Source organism: Anas platyrhynchos, chromosome Z (assembly GCF_047663525.1).
Source record: "Anas platyrhynchos isolate ZD024472 breed Pekin duck chromosome Z, IASCAAS_PekinDuck_T2T, whole genome shotgun sequence".
NCBI classification, from domain to species: Eukaryota; Metazoa; Chordata; class Aves; order Anseriformes; family Anatidae; genus Anas; species Anas platyrhynchos.
Genome location: NC_092621.1, coordinates 74868766 through 74886233, shown reverse-complemented (window position 1 = coordinate 74886233; position 17468 = coordinate 74868766). Strand labels below are relative to the sequence as shown.

The 17468-nt window shown below is 43.5% G+C and overlaps 1 protein-coding gene across 2 annotated transcripts in view; it reads right to left on the bottom strand.

Moving 5' to 3' along the window:
* The window catches only part of SVEP1 (sushi, von Willebrand factor type A, EGF and pentraxin domain containing 1), a 124352-nt gene that overhangs the window by 17107 nt on the left and 89777 nt on the right, over positions 1–17468 (bottom strand). Inside the window, exons 34-43 of one of the 2 annotated variants that reach the window (XM_038169897.2) lie at positions 16822–16906; positions 16299–16490; positions 15182–15349; positions 12785–13457; positions 8892–11671; positions 7453–7678; positions 6486–6641; positions 4569–4632; positions 2180–2353; positions 677–850 (exon numbers count right to left, since the gene is read on the bottom strand). In XM_038169897.2, the coding sequence (XP_038025825.1) occupies positions 677–850; positions 2180–2353; positions 4569–4632; positions 6486–6641; positions 7453–7678; positions 8892–11671; positions 12785–13457; positions 15182–15349; positions 16299–16490; positions 16822–16906 (4692 nt within the window). The remainder of the gene's footprint in view (positions 1–676; positions 851–2179; positions 2354–4568; positions 4633–6485; positions 6642–7452; positions 7679–8891; positions 11672–12784; positions 13458–15181; positions 15350–16298; positions 16491–16821; positions 16907–17468) is intronic. The other variant, XM_038169899.2, reaches the window with a different exon arrangement.

Here is a 17468-nt window from a genome sequence, read left to right as displayed (position 1 = left end):
GTACAGCTGACATGTGAGTATGTCTGAGGATGGACATTTCTCATCCTCTCCAGGAACCCTGTTCCAGAATTCAACTGCTATCATAGTGAAAAGTTTCCTCAAACACTTAATTGGACCTTCCTTTGTTGCAGCTTGGGTCCAGTCCCTCACACCCTACCACTGTGCCCCTCTGAAAGGAGTCTGTTTCTTTTTTATTTACACCCTGCCAGTAGTCATTTGCAGACAACGATAAGGTCAGTCCTTGCCTTCTCTTCCAAAGGCTGAACAAATGCCTTTCTCTCACCTGCTCCTCATATATCAAATGGCTGAATCCAATTGACTCCATTTAATGTCAGCTTTCCAACTAAAGGGAGTTATGCAGAACACAGCTTATTATTTTACTGTCAGAAAAATACATTCAGACAAGATAATGCTTTAACATCTCTCAGCAACTGCTTCCTTTGTTCCTTTGTAAAAACAGGATGCACACCAATGTATCTCCTAATGCAGGTCAAACCAATTTTTTAAACTATGAGTGACAAATTCTGCTCATGGCCACTCCAGAAGAAAATTACAGTGCATCTCCACAAATATCTGCAGAAGTTGCTCTCAATTACTGTCAGCTTAAATGAAGAGCAACCTAGCCTTTAATGCTTAAAAGTTGAGACCTCTTTTTCATTACAAAGCAAACACACACGTTTACAGAGAGGCAAGGGATTGCTCCATCTTCCATCCCTTGTGCACTCTGCTGCAGGTTCTCCTTCCAAGCTGTATCCTCTCTCGCAGAAATATGCTATAGTACTGCCAACTGTATTGTTTTCATAAATCGCCTTCCCATTCAGCAAGGAAAGTGGAACTTTGCATCTGGTCTCTGCAAAGGAAGAGCTCTCATTAACTCAGCTTGGTATCAGACCTGGACTTCCAACAGTTCCTGAGTTACTCACACAGTATGTTTAAAGTAGCAGCCACAGACTAATAAACCATGAAGAGCATTGAGGGACAGTTCAGTAGCCCCAGTAAGGCACTGCAGTCAAGTCAGGGAAGGAGCTCCTCCCAGTGATAGAGAAAAGCCACAGCCACACATTTATCAGGTCAGCAACATTTGGCAGAGAGAGGGAAGGACACATTTATGGCCTCGTACTGGGGTATGTGGGGCAGAACATGGAGATGGTTCCTTCTCACTGCTAAGAGAGACCTCAGAAACTTGCAGCCCTTTGCAACCTCCTTTTTTTGACAGACAAGAAATACCAGATGAGATGCAGGATGGGTTTGATGGAAGGTGCTGACACTTAAATTTCTAATTGCTCCCCTCAAGATTCTCTTCTGTGTTTCTGAAGCCAGCAGGCAGACAGCCCAAGGAAGTGAGATGAGCAAAAAATGGACAAATGTACTTCTGAAAGGAAAGGAATAGCGTGAAGCCCAGACTTTGCCTTTTCATAGCTAAAAGGCCAGGAAAGGAGAACACTCATACTTAATGATACTGGAATTTACTATGCTTCTACACACTTTATATGTTGAACAGAGTCATCCAACAACACTGGCTATCTGTTCATGTTTGGGACCTTAAGTTTTTGTTCCATTTTTATGTTGACAGTCTTGCTTCCACCAACTCTGTATGACACTCTGTATGACACAGGCAGTTCTTGCTCGATACTTACTCTGCTTGGCATAAGCTACAGGACCTACCGAGGGAGCATCTGAAAGCACTAAAGTGCAAAATGGTACATCATTCACTCACAGAATTTATTCAAGTGAGGAGAGTGGAGATAAAGGCAGAGCTGCTGATATTGTCCTTGAGACAATCCTGTTGCTGGGTTTGGGGCCCGAAATTCAGAGGAAGAATATCAAAGTAGCAACTGACTTCAGAAGGCTGCTGGGAGAAATTTCATGTCCTCACAGTCCATCACCTTTAGTTAATGGTTCGATTTTCTCAGATGATAAGCAATGTCATCTCTCACTAAGATTGTAAAACTGCAGATGAAGACCTAGGGGAAGATGATGTCTAAACCTCCTTATGGTTTGGTAATAGGCACTGTTCCTTTTGAGACGTTTCATTTATCATGCACAATTTTTAACACACATTACAGAATTGCTTCCAGAAAGCAGCTTACTCCCTGGATTATGTGATATACATGCACGTGGGGGGAGGTACTGCTTATCCCAGATCAGAATGTGCCAGGCCACAACACCAAATGTTTACCTTCACATGATGGTAAAGGTTTACTCCAGCTCCCATTGGTAAGACATGTGATATTCTGGGGTCCAACAAGATGATACCCAGCGCTGCACACAAAGGTTACGTTGCTTCTGTATGTGCTTCCTGTAGAAATGGCCTCTGCTTTTTCTACTGAGGGATGCAGCCCACAAGTAATTCCTATAAGAGAAGAAAAAATTTTGGTTTTATACAAACAACAAAGCCCATTCTGTCTGGCTGGCATACACTGTCTGCAGTTCTACTCACAGACTGAATTAAAGGAAAGATGGGAAGAAAGAATCTGTGAAATACTACATGAGAAAGGTTATGTAATGCCTTGCTCGCCCTCTCTCCTGGGGTTCAGGCTGCACACACCTGAGAGAGACCCTGCCCTGGTGTATCTGACAGTGTTGTAAGTGATCAGTGATCCAGCGACCCAGCATATTTCTTCTGACTAACCCAGAGGATGCATCTCCAGGCTCCTCTGCTCCCTGTACAGTGAAAGACGGTCTCAGGATGTCCCCAAGAAAAATGACAGAAGTTAAGGAAGATCTTGTCCTCTGTCCTGTCCTTATGGCACAGACCATGCAAATTGGTCAAAGCTAAGAGAAAGGAATACAGGCAGTAGGACTATGACATCACCATGAAAAGATGGAAAATAATTTATTGGTAGAAATTGCAAAATTTGGGGATTTTATTTATAACTTGTATGAAATAAGTCATAAATCCTGCCCCTGCAATTAATCACCTTCTGCTTCACAGGACCAAGATTTGATCCTAAGGAGCAGAGTCTTGATCTCCAGATATACCAACATGTATTAGCCTTGACATTACAGAGACAAATCACCTCAGCGCATGATGTTCAAGGCCCTGCAACCCACAGTGCAAAGCAAATGAAATAGAGCAGGCTGCACTCCTCTAGTAACCTGAGCACAGCTCTATGGTTGTTCCATTTTCTCATGTCAAGAGGAGCTCCCTTCAGATGGGAGAGGAGCTGCTGGCGAGAACCTCTCAGCCGGTTTTTCTGCTGGCTCCTCCTGTTACACCCCCAAATGGAGCAGGAGATCAGGTGGAAGACAGCAAAAGTACGATGCCAGTTAGTTTCCTGACCCTCCTGGGAAACTGCCACCATGTCGCTGTGCTTGCTGCTTACTCCTGCATAAAAGGAACAGAGGGGCTCCACTTTTAGTCAACGTGGCAAATCCTTCGGCTTGGTCCCTGTAGTTCGAAACCAGGGTCACAGCTGTAAAAAACCTCACTGCCAAACAAGAACTCCTCTCCCTGAACAGATCCATTTTCTATCTCCTCTGGGGGCCCACATGATACTCCTGTAACACAAGAAATATACTCCAGACCCAGTGCATACAGCCTGTCCTGCTCCTAGCTCCTCCACGATTTTTACCCTGACAAACAGGGAAAGAACACTGTGTATATATGGGCATTCCCAGATATTTTGCTCCTGAGTAGCAGAACAGCAGCAGAATAATATTCGGTGCTCTCAGATACTGCTCAAAGACAAAATCCATTGTGACTTTATTGGCAGGAGGCCTTGAAGCCAACAGCTGAACTCCATGTAAGTATTTCTGTTGACAGCTTCTGTTTTGGCACTGCAGGCAGAGGGAATCAGACATCGCACAGAGCTGAAGTACCTTTGAAAATGAGCATCCATAGAGCTACAGTTCAGGATGTTGAATATCCACAGCTCTGGGCAACTGTGGTGGTCAAAGGTTCTTAGCAACCTGAGAAACCATGACCTCAAATGGAAGCATTGTTTAAATTTCGGATATTACTCTTCCAAGATGGACAATAATCTGTTAAAGTAATATGCCCATAATCTCTTGTATCAATAACCTGATACAAGACAACAGCTCTTCAGGTTGTCATTGCTACTCTTTTTTTGTGTAGTTTCAGAGAAACTCTGCTGTTTCTCTGACCCCCCCTGTATCTCATCTTATTTAACCACGCAGTTAATAGAAAATGTTTAAACCTCTTAATATCACTAACAATTTCCATTAAACTTATCTAAAGATGCAAAGAGCTAAAACAACAGAAGGAATGTGTCAAAGGCTCCTCTAAGCATGCAGCCCTATGTCTGAAGTAAAGTATACGTAAACGGAAGGATTGAACAACAACCCCTTTGCTACCTGTTTGCCCAGCTTTCTTAGAGGTACAGGGGCACAGCAGTGGAAAGCTGTAGTGATTTCCTTAACACAGTCACCTGTGCACACCAGCAATTCTGCACGTCTCCCAGTGTGCTATCAGTGGTACTTACTGACAATTTTTAGACATATGAAGACAGTATGAGTTATAAATTGGGCAAAATGACCACAAGTGTCTTCAGGCTAAAAGCACCCTCGACCAAATTCATCAAGTGACAAACTCAGATGGAACATACTTCTGCATGCTGGCACTGTGCCACTCCAAAGCTTGTCTTCTTGGCAGGTCCGTTCCGTATCACCCTACGAAACAAGAGACATTGCTCAAAGAACAGCTTCACTTAGCAATCCTTTTTTCTCCCAACAGCTCTGGTATACAGCAAGGCCAGCATGTCTTCCCAACGGGTACATATACCCATATAAAGACAGAGTTAAATGCCTGTAGCCCAAGCTGATGAGGAGAGTTTAGGCTAGAACTCCTTCCTGCAAACTGCAGGGTACTGTTTACAAACCAAATGCTAGTGGGTCAGTCAGTTTCCTTGTCCTTCTCCCTGGAGCATCACTGTTTTTGTCAGTTTTGCCATTCTTATTCCCAGAAATTGTCATGATGGCACATTTTCTCCTTCCAGTACTCACTTAATGAAAATCTAACTTGCATTCTTTTCACCAGCAGCACAAGCCTATGGTTTGTAAACATACTGTACTGACTTCATGTCCCAAGAACTGATGCTTCAAACTCACTTATAAATGATGTTATTTCTTTCTTACACACACATTTTATAGTTAGCCTAATACTTAAAGATTTGTCTTGTATTTTATTCCAAGACATGAAGAAGAACATCTAAATTTGTCCCTTAAGTAATGTACTTTCATTACAATGCAAACCCATTGACAAAAGCAGCTGTTTGAAATGATTGTTGGAAGGCATTCTGGAGAGAAAAACACAGGACCTCTAACAAGAGGGAAACACACTGACACTAGGTGGCGAAGCTGGCCTACAAAGCACGCACATCGATCTTTTTTACTATACAAAAGCACTGGTTTATTACCACCAAAAATACAGCAATTCTACGTATCTGTCCTTTCTGTCTCTGTTTCTGTCTGGAAATTAGATTTATTGTTACCCATGATTTCTCTAAACTCTTCTTTTTATATATACTGAGAGACCAAGTGAATGCAATCCTGTCTGGGTGTATGAAGTTTGTATTTATTATCAGTCACCACCGCACGAAGGAAGCATGATACTGCATTTTGTTTGGTACTCATGAAGTACAGAGTTAAGAGACAGCACCTGTCATTGCTACCTCATACATCTGGACAGGATTGTCCCACATCCTGCCATCACCTGGGGATGGTGAAGGCCATGCTGTACCTCAGCAATGAATTTTCATTTCTGAACTCATTGTGATTTTGAAAATGAGGCTGCTATGAATTGGCTAGCATGAGTCCTGATAACTGGGTATCAGTAGTGCTCCAGAGCTCAGCTAGAAACAATAGCCCAATGCTCATAGTAAAAACAAGAGACAGGAAAGGACTTTGTTCACATCTACATCAGGGAATAAAGCTGCCATTAAACAAACTGCAACCTCTTTGTTTTATCAAAGAAGACAAAACACTTCCACATCATCTAGCAATATCACAGAACTGAGGGCAGTGCCATTTATCAGGAGCTTTGAATTTCGAAGGCAGCGTGCAGAAGACATAGAACATTATGGAATATTATGGGACTGGAAAAAGGAAGATGATCTAACTGAGAACAGAGAGCAAGCTCAAGAGAGCACATGCGAGAAATTTACTCTTCCATGATTTATGGTCACAAGTATGTATCATTATGCTCAGAAAAAAAGCTGTACTTTGAGGACTGAAATAAACTTCAGCTATAAAAAACAACAACACTGAAAGGTATTTGCTGAATACGTGCCTTTGAAGAGGATGCTTATATTTGCTTCAGTTGTACTGTTAACTAATTCAGGTAATACCTCAGACATACCATGAGCATTCTATAGACAACAACAAAATCAGATATTGAACTTCTATAGCAGCTAAGGAAATATATCAATATGGAGCAGGCATAATACATTCTCACAGTCATTATGTAAGAACAGGGAAGAACGGACAACTAACGCTCTAGAGTGCTAGAAATTGAGCTTGCTTACTTGTAATTCATAGCCAGGATCACATTTATAAAGAACCACGTCTTTATAATTGAATTTGGTGCCAACCACAAATCCGTGCTCTGGAGATTCTGGGGTCCCACATGACACAGGAATGCAGATGTCATCGGAAAACACTGGCACCCAAACACCACTCTCCTGAAAAATAATTGTGATAAAAAGTGTGAATGCATCAGTCCATATGCTAAATTCGTATCTAAATGAAAAAGTTAGGAAAATTGTAGCAGAAACATCCAATAGCTGTGGGCATACTGATGTAGTTAATGTAATACTATCTGTGAAATCTTTAAAGAAACTCAGTAATACAAGTAAACATCAACAAAAACTGGAGCTCAGCTATGAAAGGAATGCCCAGCATTGAAAGACAGAAGGAACAAAATATAAAAGGGGAAACAGAAACCTGAAAAGCAAGTTCACTTATACAAGGTCATCTAATAGTTCAGGAACCCATCAGGAGCGGAATGAAACTGCAGGTGCTCAGTTCCATGTTTTCTGTACTTTTCTCTTGGCTGAAAGTCTCATACTATGACTAAGTGCTTCAGCTGCCTGCCCAGGTCCTAAAGGAGATCTAATACCTGAACAGACAAGCATCAAACACAATTACTCTTACTCTGACAAATCTTTGTAAGAGCGAAGAGGAGACCCTTTGCTTACAAAAAGTACTAATCCGGTAAAAATGATTCATGATTTACTCTCCTAAATGTGACAAAAGGAATGCTTTTCTGAAGGACAGCATTAGTTATTGACAGAAGAAGTTATTAATTTCCAGTTCTGAAAGTCTGTTATGTGTTTACGGGTGAACAAGAAGGCATATATATTATATTTTGCAGGACATGCTTTGCATTTTTTTTGTTGTGTGCAATAAAGAGCCAAAAGCTAATGAGTGTAAGAGGACGACTCTTGAATTCAACAGAGCCTGAAAAATAAAACAGTGCAGATAATACTATACCTTGCATGTAGATGTGCTCGCTCCCACCAGAGTATAGCCTTCTACACATGACAAAGTGATGTTTGCATTCACAGTGAAGTTGTCCCCAAGTACTATTACATGGGTGATGTTTCCTGGGAGTGGACACTTTCTGGGGCAACAGGAAATACTTTGAGGAGACCACTGTCCATCTTCCTGACAAGTGCATACATCCACCTCTGTCACCATTGTGTAGCCTTCCAGGCATCTGCAACAGAGCATTAACACCTGACCACAGGGAAACAGCTACGGACAAACTGATCCACGAGTTACAAAGACATTTTTCAACATTATTTGTTCGTAAGCACACCTGGTGACTTTTCTTTTATTTCAAAGGAACCTTGCAAGAAGCATGCCTAGAATGAGTTTATTCTGTTGCAAGAGTTGGAAGTTTCAGACTTCATCTCCAGGTGCTTCATGTTGCTGAAGCACCACTGGGGGAAGTGAGTTGGTAGCTTTAGTGCTTAGACAATACCAAATGCCTTGGTGCAGTCCCTGCCCTTCCCTTTGTGAGGAGGGCTTTTGGTTAAGTAAACTGCGAGTGCCAAATGCTACTGCAGCTTCTTGATTCCCAATTGCTGGATATCCCATTTGCAACCAACAATTCTAAAGACAATCTCATTTTCTTCCAAAAGTAAACCAAGCCTTAGGCTGACCACAGATTGCTTGCTTAGAAGTTTCAGCCTGATTTGCTCTGTGCCATGCAGTGCTTCACCAAGATCAACTCAACTGGCTTGCAGGGTATGGCCAGCAGTGGGTTTAGTTGTAGGTTGGCAGACCCCCTTCATCTTGTGAAAGATGCACAGGAATGTCTGATTCTGTTAAACCCATCCACATGCAATCTCACAGTTCTGCCCCCTACTGTTTATTATTTTTACTGCCAAAAATCTCCCGTTCTGCCCAGGAAGTCCTCACCTTGGAGAAAAGGATCTCCAGTGTGCACCCTCCAAGAAACCAGCAGAAACCCATTTTTCTTGTTTATGACAAAGGAGTAACTGCATCAATAGCACCTGTCGACAGTGCAATGCTGTGGTACAGAAAATGGGACTTCAGGAGACCAGCCCTTCTGTGTTACATTAGGTAGCAGAAGCAGGAAGAAGAGGTAAATGGCATGCTAAAAGGGATAACAAAAATAAAAATGCCCTACAGAGCAGAGTGTCAGAGGAGGAGAGGAGGAAAGCAAAAAGGAAAAGGAAACCAAGGTGGTGGAGGAGTGCGGCCCAACATGCTGAAATACCTTGCTGGAGTTTTATCAGTGGTCCAAATAAAATTTTTTATGGGCATGGGAATGTGGGCTTTGTCTCTCTACGCATATGATAAGGCATAACTTTTCTCCCAGGTCTTCTCAAAAGGGTGCATAAACTTCCCATCTTCATTGCTTAAGAGACTCTACGGAAACAGAGTGGCAGCAGTGTTCCTACCTGTACTGGACCTTGCTCCCATAGGTATGAGTGTTCCCGAGAACCTCTGCGTTGGGGACAGAAGGTGGTGGGCCACAGCTCAGCAGCTCACAGCTTGGGTACGGCTTCTTCCAGACACCTGTCTCCACACAAGTCAGCTCTGGGCTCCCCCGCATGACAAAACCTGTCAAGCAGGTGTATATGATGGTGTTCTCATCTGCAGAGCTGCTCCCATTGATAAATGTGTTGGGGATGATGGGTGGGGAGCCGCAGGAAATCTGCCCACACCGAGGAAACCCAGAGCTCCACCTGCCAGCTGCCTCACAGGTGATTCTGGAAGGCCCTAGCAGTTTAAAGCCCTCCAGGCATTGAAACTGGGCGCTCTTCCCACAGCTGAAATCTTCACCAAGGACAACCCCGTTCTGGATCTGTGGTGCAGGACACTCACAGGGGAGGCAGGATGGAAGGCTTCCACTCCAGGAACCATTGGACAAACATTGCCGTGAAGGATTACCATGCAGCTCATAGCCAGGAAAGCACACATACTGGGCAAATTCCCCGTAGGTGAAGTCTGAGCCGTTCAGAAAGCCGTGGGAGATGTCTTCAGGAGGCCCACAAATGACTGGCTCACAGCGTGGAGCTTCTGAATCCCAGGTACCATCGCTCTGACAGGTAAGCGTGGACGCCCCTTGCAGGTTATATCCTTCGTTGCAGTCATACTGCACTTCCTTCCTAAAGCCAAAATCTGAGCCAATAATTCTCCCATTGGCAAGAGGCAGAGGCATGGGGCAGGTCACAGCTTTGCAAACTGGAGCAATTCCACTCCAGCTCCCATTTGCAAGGCAGACTCTACTCCTGTCCCCATCTAACAGGAAACCTTCGTTGCAGCTATACTCGGCATGCCTCTGGAATGTGTACTCCTCCCCAGACACTTGACCATTCTCCAAAACTGGCGGCGGGCTGCAGGAAACGGGGATGCAAATCGGTTCACCGCCATCCCATTTCTGGTTCTCTTGGCACCTCCTCTCTGCGGGGCCAATTAACTGGTAGCCAGGATCGCACTCATAGTAGACAACGCTCCCATACGTGTAGTTTTCCCCCCTTATGCTCCCGTTCATCAGCTGGGCGGGTGAGCTGCATGTTACTGCTTTGCAGTACGGAGCACTGTTGCTCCACTGCCGATTTGGCAAGCACAATCGTGTGTCCGAGCCAACAAGTGTAAACCCTGGCTTACAGGTGTACTGCACCACGCTGCCCAGCGTGTTCTCCGTGAAATATAAAACTCCATTCTCCGGAGGCGACGGCATTGTGCACTCTATGGAAACACAGGAGGGGGCAGAGCCATTCCAGACCCCTTCTTCTTGGCAAGCTAGAATGGGGTTTCCCAAGAGCTCATAGCCAGAGTAACACGAGTATAAAATGATAGTTCCAAACAAGAAAGTGGTCAGCTGCATTGCACCGTTCTCCTTTGAAGAGCTTCTGAAGTCCTTTGGATTGCCAGCCAGCAGCATGTGTGAAAGGGAGGGACTCTCTGTAACGCCCTCCTGGTCTGAGCGCCTTTCCCTGTGCCTCACCTGCACGTACTCCCCAAAATCAATGTGAGGAGGTAGGCCACAGTCGGTGGGGAGGCAAGATGGAGTGGAGCTAGACCAGCCTGATTCTTCACACGTCTGCATGGCAAGGCCAGAGAGCTGGAAGCCAGGCACGCAGCTGTAAATGACCATGGCCCCGTAGCTGTAATCTGCACCCTCCACAAAGCCATTCTCGATAGGCTGAGGGGGCTGGCAACTTATGGCTTTGCAGGAGGGAACATCTGTGCTCCACTCTCCTGTCTCCAGGCAGCTCAGCGTTTCCTCCCCTTGGAGCTGGAAGCCTCTGTCACAGGAATACCTAACAGTCTGCCCATAGTGGAAGTTCGTAAACGAGTATTTGCCATTGAGGATCTTCTTAGGCCGTGGGCATTCAATGGGTTTGCAAGCTGGCCTTCCTCCAAGCCACCGCCCATCTTCTCCACAGAGGATAGTTGTGTTCCCCATCAGTTCAAAGCCCGGTTTACAAGTATAGAGGGCTGTGCTGAGGAAGGTGAGGCCCTGCACATCGACAATGCCATTTTGAATTTCTTCTGGCTGGGGGCACTCCACAGGAATACATTCTGGCAAAGGCAAGCTCCACGAGCCATCAGCCTGGCATCTGATAGTAGATTCACCCTTCAGTAAAAACCCATCCACACAGATGTACTTCACAGTGCTACCAAAAAGAAGGGATGAAGTCAAGGGGTCACTGAAGGGGATGTATGGAGGTGCAGGACACTGTACGACCTTGCAGAAGGGAAAGGAATCATTCCACTGTTGAGAGGGCAAGCATTTCAGTACAGGGGAACCATGCAAAACATAACCCTCTTTGCAGGAGAACTGCACGACACCAACTTGGTTAGTCACCTCCCTCAAGACTAGCTGGTTTTCTGCCAAGGGTGGTTCTGGACATTTGGTTGGCACACACTTTGGGCTTTGCTTTTTGTTCCATTTCCCAGACTTCTGACACGTCCAAGACACATCTCCAATCAGCTCATAGCCTTCATCACAGAAAAACTCGACTTTGGAGCCCAAATCAAAGGTTTCTCCTTTGGAGTAGCCATGCTGGATGGGTGGTGGCTTTCCACAGCTGAGGGGAACGCAGCGAGGAGGTGATTCACTGTACCACTGCCGATTGGCTTGGCAGATAAAGAGTGAGCTCCCAACCAGGTGGTAGCCAGACTTGCACTGATAATTGGCCTGGTTCTCAAAGAAGCGCCCAGTTGTTTCCTGTAAAACAGATGAGACACAGACATATCTGAAATGAAGATGCATGACTGGCACACAGGGAGAACGATAGCATTACTTTTGTTTTCTCAGTCTAGATTATAGCTGGATCCCAGGCAGCGGTCAAGGCTATCTGCAAAGAAACAAGTGTAAGTAACAGACACTTGCCTCAAATACTGCACTCTGTTATCAGGGAATCTGACCACAACATCAAAAGAAAAGAGAAAATTCAAGGCTTAAAAGGCAAATCTAGAAAGTATTTCCTCCTGCTTTCTCCCTCCCTGACCTGTAAGGTTAAAAGTTATGTAGACAGGAAGACAGCAAAGAAACGTATTGGGAGAAGCTGCTAGGAAACTATTACCCTATTGCTGCTCAGGTTCCTTAGCTTACATGTGTATTCAGTGCTGGAGCCTTCAGGTGTACTACTGCTAGGAGGCTTTTATAAGTGCCACATGTGCAGTTGGAGGGTCCTGAGCAGTTGGAGGGTTCTGAGCAGGCAGCAGAGAAGCTCCTCAAAGTTGCAGCCTGAGCTCTGCAACTGGTTACTCAACACAGACTGAGTAGTTTTACAGCTTTGGGCTTCCACAAGGCGATCTTTAATTTTAGGCATTGTTGCAATGTAATTTGACAGTAAAAAGGACAAGTTCTGACCTCAGTAAATAGATGTTCTTGCATCCAAAGCAGAGAAATTATCTCAAAGTGATGTACCTATTTCAAATTTGAATATTTTTCACAGCAGTAAAAAGAGCAAGGCCTGTGAACTGGCAATAGTACTTCATACATCTCCAAATGGATCTTGGAAAGCCACCCAAGAAGTGAACAAGTGAAGAGTGAGGTATCAAGGAAATCAATTGATTGTAATACCGTGCCCTGAGTTTCCTAACTGAAAACCCATTTTACGATAGGAAATACCATGGAAGTGTCTGTGTTTTTTTAAACATGTTTCTTCTACAAATCCACCCATTTTCCCTCTGCTTATTTGTTCCATTCAGTCACATCTTTCCACAATTTTAACAGCAAAGCAAAAAAGAAGAGAAAAAAAACACAACACAGTATCAATTACGAAGACATTCAGTTTGCTATGATTCCAGGCAGATGAGAGAACTCATTTTATACCTTAATAAAGCCATTCTCAAGCTGGGGTGGTTCTCCACAGGACACTGGGTGGCATGTGGGCAAATTGCCACTCCAGTTGCCGGTGGCCTCACAGGTCCGCTTCTTCTCCCCCTTGATGTAAAAGCCCTTGTTGCAGCTGTAAGCCACCACTGCTCCGAAGCTGTAGTTGGCCCCACTGGCATAGCCATTGGCAATGTGGGGAGGTTCTCCACAGCGAACTGGGATGCACTGGATGCTCAATGGAGAAGGGTTCCAGAGACCCCCTCGAAGGCACTCAATTTTGGCTGAAGTGTTCAGGATGAAGCCTTCCATGCACTTGAAGCTCACGATGGAGCCCGCTGCGAACCTGGCTTTGCTGACGGACTCCAGGATGCTGTATGAGACAGTGGATGGCTTTTCACAGAAATCAGCTATGCAGTGGGGCATTGTCTTGCCCTCGGGAGGCACCCACTTCCCTTCTGCGTTGCAAAGCAGCTGAGAGTTATCGGCCAGGCTGTAGCCGTCCGAGCAGAAGTAATAAGCGGTATCACCAAAGAGGCGGTGGGCTCTCTGCGGCGATGCATTTTCCACATGGGGTGGTTCATCACAGGATACTGCCAGGCACTGCTGGTGGTTCACGCTCCACTCACCACTGGCTAAGCACTCTATGGTTGCAGGGCCATCTAATGTGTAACTGTGGATAAGAAAACCACACAGGGAGTCAAAAAAAGCAAGTACTGTCAGATGTACAGTTTCCTGAAGCCCCTGCAGAACAAGTTTGCTAGCACCCTAGAAGATAAACAAATAGGATCCTTTACAACAGCTATTTCAGACATAAAATCCCGAAACGAATGTGTCCACAGGTGAGGTATGGAGAACCTCATAAGGGAGAACTCAGAAGGCCTTGAGCATAATGCTCTTCTCTGGTCTGTCCATCTGATTACCATTTCTGAACTTCCCTTTTGATTGAAATTTCACTATTACAACAAACGTAGTATTGTGCTGCGGTAGTCTGTCCACCCCTCAAAGAAGCTATCCCACTCAGAAAGTATTCCCCTCTAGCAGAACTGAAGGGAGGAGGAAGAGATGAAAAGCCCGTAAAAGTCTTTTGGGTTCCTGTTGTCAGCTGTATCGATCTATTTTCACACTTCCAAATGATAAGAATCTCCTTGGCGAGTTACCTAGAAATGCTGTTGCCAATAATGCACATAGCAATTTTGTAACAACTTCCTAAAAAAACACTGTAGAAACTGATATAAAGGCGAATATTTTTAGTCCTGATTTAAAAAACATATAATATTTTACAATGAAGTTCCACTGTGTGATTACTCTAAATGCAGTTATATTTCTTTACTCTGTCTCTGGGATGCAGTGACAGGCATTATTCCCTGCTGCTCATCAACTAATTTAAATTCATGCACCTTAAACATGCGATTTGTTATCTTTGACCATCTTTTGTTCAGTTTTAAATTTTCTGTAGTGTCTCTTACATAAAGCAAAGAAACAATATCTATTCCAAAGGTCCCAGTAACTCCAGCTGCAGGCTGGGAACTGGTTCAGATTTTGATGGCAACTTCTGTAAAAGTGTTTTGTCTTGTCTGCAGGATACGTTTTCAGAGCCTTGTGACTGGATTCCAGAGAAATAGCCTATTATGTATCAACCCTTAATATTATCCACTCTATCAATTGTCACACAGACAGCAGTGACCCTCTTTAAATGCTGATATCCTATCCTATTTTAAAATACTTGCACAGGAAAAAGATGCAGCTTTTTGAATCTTAATACAGTCAAGAAAACAGACTAAGGAGGATTTATTTCAACGATGTTTCAAATAATATTGCAAAACTAGTTTACAAGAAAAAATGCTGTTGCCTAATCCATCTTTTTCATCAAGAATCACAAAATCCTCCAGTCACTTACAGCCTGACCTTGCAAAAGCTTTTCCTATGTACTCTGGCTTTTGGACAAAACAGTTTCAAGAAATTCAATGCAACTGCTTACAGGCTGTAAAGATACATGTGCAAAGGTTCTTCCAGTATCAGAGGCCAGCATTACACTCATGCTAGACCATCAAAGGGGAGCCATATCTTTGATAAAATTGGGTCTGGACTAGTCCAAGAGACTGATTTATCACGCCCTCCAACTCCTCTCCATTCTTCTCTTCTACGGACTATTCAGCTGATGTGGAGCTGACCACCTTAGGAAATGCCTTGGTGTCCCATACTAACAATCCAGCCCACAAAACGTCTCCTTCACGTTTAATTTCCAGACAGTCAAGACAGGAGAAGTGAAAATGAATTCATGAGCAGTTATGACGTCATGAGGCAACAGAGCACACAGCTTTGCCAGTAAGCCTGGGTGGACTGCACCAGTTTTACTTGTCCCATGTATTAATCCAGTAGCAAGAATATACATACCCTTCCTTACATGTGTAAGAGACCGTGCTTCCGAATGTAAAGTTATTTCCATTTATGATCGCATCTTTGATGGCAGGAGGGGACCCACAAGAGACAATGCTGCAAGCTGGCGGTGTGCTGTTCCAGTTCCCTGAAGACGCACAGACAAGTACAGAGGGTCCCTGAAGGCTGAGACACAAAGATCATTATTAAGACTGCTGTTTCAGGCTGGCTGAGAAACAGAGAGAGCAAGAGGTGCTTTGCTCCTCGCTGATTTCCTGGCCTCAGTGAAGCCAAAGCAAGTCTGACTTCAGCAGAGGCCAGCATCTCCAATGCATGAAAACACACTGTTGATGCTCTCAAAAAAGCTGTTTTTCAGATATTTTGAGGAGAAAGCTGGTGGAATTCTTGTGGGGCCTCAGTGCACTGTGCGACACACATATTTACTTCTGCTGTAACTTTGTCCATTTTTGAGCTACAAAAGCTTAAAAATTCACCACCAACACCATGCCTATCTTGAGGGTTGCAACCAGGCTTAAGTCTGAGTCCTGATTCACTCATGGACTTAAACACTTAACTGCAGCCTAATAAAAATGTGTTTCTGATACATTTGCTTACAAATGTAAAACAGAATAAAAGCCTAAAACAAGTAACTACTGCAGACCTTTAAAGGAGTAAAGGGGGAAATTCCAAAAGATTCTTTCACCAAAGGCATTGTAAAACAATACTAAAAATAATACTGCCTATGCTCCAAAGCTAATTAGGTGAATGATAATCTTTAAGGACAAATGAGAGCTTCAAAAATGATGAGAACTGATTTACAAATATTCAAAATATGTGTTAAGAGTTTAATGGTAAAAATGAAAACGTTTTTTATACATATATATATATATATATATATACGCATGCATGGAAGATATTGAATGGTCTTCCTGAATTGCTCCAATTTTGTATGGAAAACAGGAATTACTTCCAAGATATAAAGAAGTTTTTTTAAAATTTTCTTTTAGTATTCTATCTTTCCGAGCAATCATCCCAGCCTTGTCTTTTTCAGATGTAAGTTAGATCTTTCAGAATTTTTTTTTTAAATGCAAAAGCATGCTGCCTGCATTTGACTCAGGAATGTTTCTGCATTTACCTGTATCCATTGTCACAGGTGTATGACACAGAGGAAAGGTAGGTTGTGCCATTAAGTGTGTATTTTCCATTGCTGATGTTCTGTGGGCTAGGACACGTCACCATTTCACAGGAGGGGGGAGGAAGATTCCAAACACCACTAGCAAGGCAGACAATTTCCTTTTCACCCACTAAGCGGTACCCATCATTGCATCTGTGTGAGAAGAAAGCAAGTGTTATCAATACAGAGCCTTTTATGCACAACCTCATTGGCCACCCCTTTCACACCCCTTTATCCACACCCTCATATCATCGTTTTCTCTGTAGGGCAGAGAATTAGCACAGAGAATTAGCACAGTAAACATTCAGCTTTGCTAATGAACAGCCACAACTATAAATAAATGTCTTTCCATTACTTTAATCCCATCTTCCTCCTCCCTGTTTATTTCAACCACTCTCTGAATTTCGATAAACTCTCATTTGTTGCTGGATGCTCAGTCATTAATAAAGCTCAGTCATTAATAAATAATATACGGAATTCGTACCTGTATATCACCTTACTGCGGTATGTAAAATTTGAGCCCCAAATGACACCGTTCTCTGGAATAACTGGGCCTCCACAGGATATAGCTGTAAAAAGACAGGATCACAGGAGAGGTTGATACAATACAAATCAAAAATAACAACGTCAGGATTTTCTTTGTTTTTACTAAATAGGCTTGAAGAGATCTAAAGCTCTTGAAAACAGTGGGTTCTTGGCTAAGCTATAACTGACATGTAGGGCTCTTTATTTGTCTTCATCTTGTGGAGAAATTTGACTAACTGGAAACTGGCAGTTGGAAATGTTCCAAAACCCACACGCTTTAGCATCAAGAGGACTCCATCTCCATCTCTTCCTATGGAAAAAATCCTTTTCATTTGTTCTTTGTAACCTCTTCCTTTTACCCTGTTGTTTCACCTCATTAGCTCTGTTTCTCTAAAACTATTTCCACAATTATGCCATGTATATGTATGTGCTGTAGTCTGTCCTCCCTGGATGCTTTTTATCCACTGAAATACTGTTAATGATCTTTAAGACATTAAGTTTCCACAAGCTCCTTGAAAACAAGAGGCTGCTTGGTGAAGAAAGACAGTTTTAAAGTTTACATTAAGAGAAAGACATGAGTCTACACCTTTGTCATTTCAGAGAATC